Raw genomic sequence first — 7,801 nt, forward strand, 5'->3', positions numbered from 1 at the left:
AATGTGGAGGCTATATACAGGGTGTACCAGTACAGAGTCAATGTGGAGGCTATGTACAGGGGGTACCGGTACAGAGTCAATGTGGAGGCTATATACAGGGGGTACCGGTACAGAGTCAATGTGGAGGCTATATACAGGGGGTACCGGTACAGAGTCAATGTGGAGGCTATATACAGGGGGTACCGGTACAGAGTCAATGTGGAGGCTATATACAGGGGGTACCGGTACAGAGTCAATGTGGAGGCTATATACAGGGGGTACCGGTACAGAGTCAATGTGGAGGCTATATACAGGGTGTTACGGTACAGAGTCAATGTGGAGGCTATATACAGGGTGTACCGGTACAGAGTCAATGTGGAGGCTATATACAGGGGGTACCGGTACAGAGTCAATGTGGAGGCTATATACAGGGGGTACCGGTACAGAGTCAATGTGGAGGCTATATACAGGGGGTACCGGTACAGAGTCAATGTGGAGGCTATATACAGGGGGTACCGGTACAGAGTCAATGTGGAGGCTATATACAGGGGGTACCGGTACAGAGTCAATGTGGAGGCTATATACAGGGGGTACCGGTACAGAGTCAATGTGGAGGCTATATACAGGGGGTACCGGTACAGAGTCAATGTGGAGGCTATATACAGGGGGTACCGGTACAGAGTCAATGTGGAGGCTATATACAGGGGGTACCGGTACAGAGTCAATGTGGAGGCTATATACAGGGGGTACCGGTACAGAGTCAATGTGGAGGCTATATACATGGGGTACCGGTACAGAGTCAATGTGGAGGCTATATACATGGGGTACCGGTACAGAGTCAATGTGGAGGCTATATACAGGGGGTACCGGTACAGAGTCAATGTGGAGGCTATATACAGGGGGTACCGGTACAGAGTCAATGTGGAGGCTATGTACAGGGGGTACCGGTACAGAGTCAATGTGGAGGCTATATACATGGGGTACCGGTACAGAGTCAATGTGGAGGCTATATACAGGGGGTACCGGTACAGAGTCAATGTGGAGGCTATGTACAGGGGGTACCGGTACAGAGTCAATGTGGAGGCTATATACAGGGGGTACCGGTACAGAGTCAATGCGGAGGCTATATACAGGGGGTACCGGTACAGAGTCAATGTGGAGGGTATATACAGGGGGTACCGGTACAGAGTCAATGTGGAGGCTATATACATGGGGTACCGGTACAGAGTCAATGTGGAGGCTATATACAGGGGGTACCGGTACAGAGTCAATGTGGAGGCTATATACATGGGGTACCGGTACAGAGTCAATGTGGAGGCTATATACAGGGGGTACCGGTACAGAGTCAATGTGGAGGCTATATACATGGGGTACCGGTACAGAGTCAATGTGGAGGCTATATACAGGGGGTACCGGTACAGAGTCAATGTGGAGGCTATATACAGGGGGTACCGGTACAGAGTCAATGCGGAGGCTATATACATGGGGTACCGGTACAGAGTCAATGTGGAGGCTATATACATGGGGTACCGGTACAGAGTCAATGTGGAGGCTATATACAGGGGGTACCGGTACAGAGTCAACGTGGAGGCTATATACAGGGGGTACCGGTACAGAGTCAATGTGGAGGCTATACACAGGGGGTACCGGTACAGAGTCAATGTGGAGGCTATATACATGGGGTACCGGTACAGAGTCAATGTGGAGGCTATATACAGGGGTTACCGGTACAGAGTCAACGTGGAGGCTATATACAGGGGGTACCGGTACAGAGTCAATGTGGAGGCTATATACAGGGGGTACCGGTACAGAGTCAATGCGGAGGCTATGTACAGGGGGTACCGGTACAGAGTCAATGTGGAGGCTATATACAGGGGGTACTGGTACATAGTCAATTAAAGTGACTATGCATAGAAAATAAACAGAGAAGCAGCATTTACAGGGGGGGGGGGGGTGCAATGCAAATAGTCTGGGTAGCCTTCTGGATGTCATAAGGTGAACGCACCAATTTGTAAGTCGCTCTGGATAAGAGCGTCTGCTAAATGACTTAAATGTAAATGTTAAATGTAGCCATTTGATTAGCTCAGGGCTGCCCAACCCTCTTCCCGGAGATCTACCGTACTGTGGGTTTTCAGTCCAACCCTGATTTAACACACCTGATTCTACTAATTGGCTGCTCAACAAGACCTTAACTAGCTGAATACCCTCTGTAGTGCCTTACGGTCGGAGGCAGTTGCCTTACCAGGCAGTGATGCAGCCAGTCAGGATGCTCTCGATGGTGCAGCTGTAAATCTTTTTGAGGATCTGAGGACTCATGCCAAATCTTTTCGGTCTCCTGAGGGGGAATAGGGTTTGTTGTGCCCTCTTCATGACTGTCTTGGTGTGTTTGGACCATGATAGTTTGTTGGTGATGTGGACACCAAGGAACTTGAAGCTCTCAACCTGCTCTACCACAGCCCCGAACGAACCCATTCCTCAACAAAACCTGAACTCAGGGGTCAATGTAACATACTGACTGTAAAAACAACCTGAACTCCAAGGTTCATGTAACATACTGACTAATAACAACCTGAACTCACGGGTCAACATAACATACTGACTGTAAAAACAACCTGAACTCAGGGGTCAACACAACATACTGACTGTAAAAACAACCTGAACTCAGGGGTCAACATAACATACTGACTGTAAAAACAACCTGAACTCAGGGGTCAACACAACATACTGACTGTAAAAACAACCTGAACTCAGGGGTCAACATAACATACTGACTGTAAAAACAACCTAAACTCAGGGGTCAACATAACATACTGACTGTAAAAGAGACAATAATAGGGACTGTAACAAGTGTGCTTGCTGGATATGTAGCTATATTATGAGGTCAGTCTGGACACCAACACCCAGTGGGTTTTGTTAACCAGAGGGTATGAAACCATAGTGGTAAACACTACTTCTGTTATGAGAAACAGGAAGTTGTGTCGGGCCAGAGATCTTTCTGTGGATCCATGAACGTCGCTGGTGGCAGACTGAGACACCACAAAGACAGAGCAGATCAAGGAAAACCGGGAGGCCCACCTGGCAGCCATGATGGAACGCCTGCAGGAGAAGTTGAGAGAAGTGTCGTGGAAAATTGCAAGATTATGTTATAATGCTTGTATTGCATTATAATGGTTGTTTTATTCGACAGAATAGAATATTCTGTTAACTATTGTGTGTGTGTGTGTTCCACTGAGGATGGGCCTCTATGAGATAGCACTGACAGAGGAGATTTGCGATGTCTTTGGGTGATAAAACCTAAAGAGCATTCCAGAGAACATGAGCTAATGGTTCTGTTCTATGCCGTACCAGGGAGAGACAGTTCCCTTTTGGAGTAAGGGGGCCAGACACTGGTCTTTACAATGAAAACTGTTGACACAGCAGTAACTGTCTGCTAAGTTTTATAGATATCTTTCATACAAATCTTAACCTTTGTGAACTGTTCCTAAGATCTGTGGTTCGTCAGTATAAGTTGAGAGGGGTGTATCTTGGCTATAAAAGATCTTTGTACTTTTCTGTTGGTACTTTTCAATGGTTTATTAGAGATAGCGCATCATTGAAAGTCAAAAAAGGCTATTGCAAAGCTCTTATTAAAAATTATGTAGTTTAAGTATAACGACTGGTGTGTGAAGTTTGTAACTCTGCTCATTTGGTAAAGCAGAAATATGCCAAAACAGAAGATTGCCAGTAGTAGTAGTAGTAGTACTGCAGTAGTAGTAGTAGTTCTGTAGTAGTAGTAGTAATACTGTAGTAGTAGCAGTGTTAGTAGTAATACTATTGAAGTAGTAGTAGTAGTGCTGTAGTAGTAGTAGTAGTAGTAGTAGTAGTAGTAGTAGTAGTAGTACTATTACTAGTAGTCGTTGTAGTAGTAGTACTGTAGTAGTAGTAGTAGTAGTAGTAGTAGTAGTAGTAGTAGTACTAGTAGTAGTAGTAGTAGTAGTAGTAGTAGTAGTAGTAGCACAATTGGCATAGCGTCGTCCGGGTTAGGGGTTAGGGAGGGATTGGCCGGTAGGGATATCCTTGTCTCAGTATGTAAAAAATGTAATAAAATGTATGCACTCTACTGTAAGTCGCTCTGGATAAGAGCGTCTGCTAAATGACTAAAATGTAAATGTAAATGTACTGCAGTAGTAGTAGTAGTAATGGTGTAGTAGTAATGGTGTAGCAGGGTAGTAACGTAATATTAATGTAAGATGGAGCAGATCAAGGAGAACCGCCAGGCCCACCTGGCAGCCATGATGGAACGCCTGCAGGAGAAGGTGTGATCTAGAATTAGAATGATAGAACTACAATTAAAATAGAGTCTTCATTCTAAGAGACCACTAGGGGTCATCCTGACTGCATATGCTATAGCTCTACTTCCTGTCCAGTGTGGATGTTAACTTCGTCCTCTCTATCTGTGGTGTCTGTGTCCTGTGTTTCAGGAGAGACATGCAGCCGTGGTGCGCAGGAACAAAGAGCTGAGGGACGAGCTGACAGCGTGAGCCCCACCTCTCCCCAATGTCCACCAACCACGTCCCTCCACCCAGCCGCCCAACCCCTGGAAACTCCACAGCAGACACCAAGACCTGGAGGGTGGAGGACTTCACTACCACCACACTGCACCACCCACCCGACCCCTCCACACACACACACACACACACACACACACACACACACACACACACACACACACACACACACACACACACACACACACACACACACACACACACACACACACACACACACACACACACACACACACAATCAGTATTAACAGTATTTTTAATTGGATAAGTACCATCTCATTATTTTCTGTGCTAAAGTCAAGGAAACATGTAAACTGCCAAATAAAAGAACCAATGACCTAAACATATTGAGTAGTTGATGTTTTAGGAATGACTGTCCTGCTGTCGACAAGAGACGTTGAGTTGGCTACTGTAAGTGATGTCAGTAGAACAGGGTTCCCCAAACTCGGCGCTGGGGACTCTGAGGGGTGCACCTTTTGATTCTTGCCCTAGCACTACACAGCTGATTCAAATAATCAACCAATCATCCAGCTTTGATGATTTGAATCAGCTGTGTAGTGCTAGGGGAAAAACTGAATGTTCCCTTGGGGGCCCCAGGACCCAGTTTGAGAAACCCTGAAGTAGACTATCACCCATTATATTTCCTTTTCTTTTTAAATGCTCCCGATTGTAGCTGATTATTGGGACAAACAAAACAATGTAAATCACATTTGTCTTAATCTGTATTTATTGTGTTGAATGTAGAGCAACACGAGCAGAGTGGAGTTTGGTCCCACATCAAGGCATCAGACACTGTTTACAGGCTTGCTGGGTTAGGTACTGTAACCCTGGGTTACTGCTGCCTACATGCTCCCTCCTATCAGGGAGGAGGCAACTACTCATTAACCGAACATTTCAGAAAATGGCTGATAAACAGAATTCTTTACTTGTTCAAATGCATTTCTGAGCATTCTTGGAATCTCTGAAATAAAATTAACTGCATTCTCAACTTCCTTCGCAATTTGATCTTCTATGAGTGGAGTTGTGTCGAGACAGAGATCTTTCTGTGGATCCATGAACGTCGCTGGTGGCAGACTGAGACAATCCACCTGTTTCTTATAGAAGTCCAGTTCAGTAGCGGTGAGCTCCCTTCTCCTACTGTAGAGCGTTAGAGAGGTGTAGGACTTCTCATCCTCATCCCATCTCTCCAGGGTCAGGAGGCAGTCTGAGCACGTTGTCAGGAGGCTCTCAGTAACAGGGATGGGGTTCACTGAGCTCCATGTGCTATTGTCATGCAGAGTAAAGTTAGAGTCGATCCTGGAGCATCCGAATCCAAAAGCATTTTGATGTGGAATACCGAAGCCATAGAACTGGGCGATGTCAAGAATGTTGTTCTGGGTACCGACCGGCACAGAGAGCTCTATCCAGGCACTGTGTAATAAGGTATACAGTATTTGTTCCCAGAATGGACGGTCTGAACTCTCAGCAATATACACCCACTTCCCCAGAGTCTGCAAGATGGAAAGGCAGATAGACAATAACTGGGTTAGCTGACACAAACAACCCTGTCTCCCTAACCATGGGTGGACAGACAGACGGACGGACGGACGTACTGACAGACAGACGGACAGACAGACAGACAGACAGACAGGCAGACAGACAGGCAGACAGACAGACGGACGGACGTACTGACTGACAGACAGACAGACAGACAGACAGACAGACGGACGGACGGACGGACGGACGGACAGACAGACAGACAGACAGACAGACAGACGGACGGACGTACTGACTGACAGACAGACAGACAGACAGACAGACAGACAGACAGACGGACAGACGGACAGACGGACAGACGGACAGACGGACGGACGGACGGACGTACTGACAGACAGACAGACGGACAGACAGACGGACAGACGGACAGACGGACAGACGGACGGACAGACGGACAGACGGACAGGCGGACAGACAGGCGGACAGACATACGGACAGGTGGACGGACGGACAGACGGACAGACGGACAGACGGACAGACGGACAGACGGACAGACAGGCGGACGGACATACGGACAGGTGGACAGACATACAGACAGACGGACAGACGGACAGACGGACAGACGGACAGACGGACAGGCGGACAGGCGGACAGACAGACAGGTGGACGGACGGACGGACAGACAGGCGGACAGACATACAGACAGGTGGATGGACAGACAGACAGTACAGTTCAGTAGATAGTACCTGAGTGACACTGCTCAGCTCCAGTGGTCTCAGGAGATCCTCACAGGTTAAAGGGGCCGCCTGGGAGCCACTCACTGAGAGAAGGCCCAGGACAACAGTGACACACACAGCCAGCAACATATCTCAATATGTCTCACTCACTATAATGTGTCTCTGTACAGTAAGTCTGTCTCACTCACTATAATGAATCTCCCTGTGTCTCTGTACAGTAAGTCTGTCTCACTCTGCCTGTTGATGTTTCAGTGATGCCAAGGATAGTTCCAGTCTTTATATGATCTAATGTTTGCTCTCCTCTGCCTTTCATGGTACATCAGATCAGCCAGTCAAATGAGGTCGTCCTCCTATAGCTCCTCCCACTGTCCTGCTCTGCTGTCTGGGTTCACAGTTCCACCACTGTTGCTTCATCTAAAACGACTCCTAATCTTGTGTGGACAGACTACATAATTTAAAATGAGTATCTGGAGCAAATAAGGAACATTTTAGTTCTGAGTTTCTGAAATTAACCTATTCTTAAACAAAACTTGAACTCAAGGGTCAACACAACATACTGACTGTAAAAACATCCTGAACTCAGGGATCAACACAACATACTGACTGTAAAAACAACCTGAACTCTGGGGTCAATGTAACATACTGACTGTATAAACAACCTGAACTCAGGGGTCAACATAACATACTGACTGTAAAAACAACCTGAACTCAGGGGTCAACATAACATACTGACTGTAAAAACAACCTGAACTCTGGGGTCAACATAACATACTGACTGTAAAAACATCCTGAACTCAGGGGTCAACATAACATACTGAATGTAAAAACAACCTGAACTCAGGGGTCAACGTAACATACTGACTGTAAAAACATCCTGAACTCAGGGGTCAACATAACATACTGAATGTAAAAACAACCTGAACTCTGGGGTCAACATAACATACTGACTGTAAAAACAACCTGAACTCAGTGGTCAACATAACATACTGACTGTATAAACAACCTGAACTCAGGGGTCAACATAACATACTGACTGTAAAAACATCCTGAACTCAGGGGTCA

General features: G+C 46.6%; 1 protein-coding gene and 1 long non-coding RNA gene across 2 annotated transcripts; one reads left to right on the forward strand and one right to left on the reverse strand.

Annotated features, from left to right (window-relative positions):
• Positions 1-1,148: 1,148 nt before the first annotated feature.
• On the forward strand, positions 1,149-4,873 carry LOC129845314 (uncharacterized). Its single transcript, XR_008758035.1, has 2 exons — positions 1,149-4,274; positions 4,440-4,873. It is a non-coding gene; the product is annotated as an uncharacterized LOC129845314 (long non-coding RNA).
• Positions 4,874-5,235: 362 nt separating this feature from the next.
• On the reverse strand, positions 5,236-7,017 carry LOC129845313 (uncharacterized). The gene is made up of 2 exons (XM_055913198.1): positions 6,749-7,017; positions 5,236-6,016 (listed from the first exon to the last, which is right to left on the reverse strand). Exons 1-2 carry the CDS (start codon positions 6,866-6,868, stop codon positions 5,408-5,410), a joined length of 729 nt encoding a protein of 242 aa, XP_055769173.1. The 5' UTR covers positions 6,869-7,017; the 3' UTR covers positions 5,236-5,407.
• Between the last annotated feature and the right edge of the window lie 784 nt (positions 7,018-7,801).

This window comes from Salvelinus fontinalis, unplaced genomic scaffold (assembly GCF_029448725.1).
Source record: "Salvelinus fontinalis isolate EN_2023a unplaced genomic scaffold, ASM2944872v1 scaffold_0272, whole genome shotgun sequence".
Taxonomy (NCBI): domain Eukaryota; kingdom Metazoa; phylum Chordata; class Actinopteri; order Salmoniformes; family Salmonidae; genus Salvelinus; species Salvelinus fontinalis.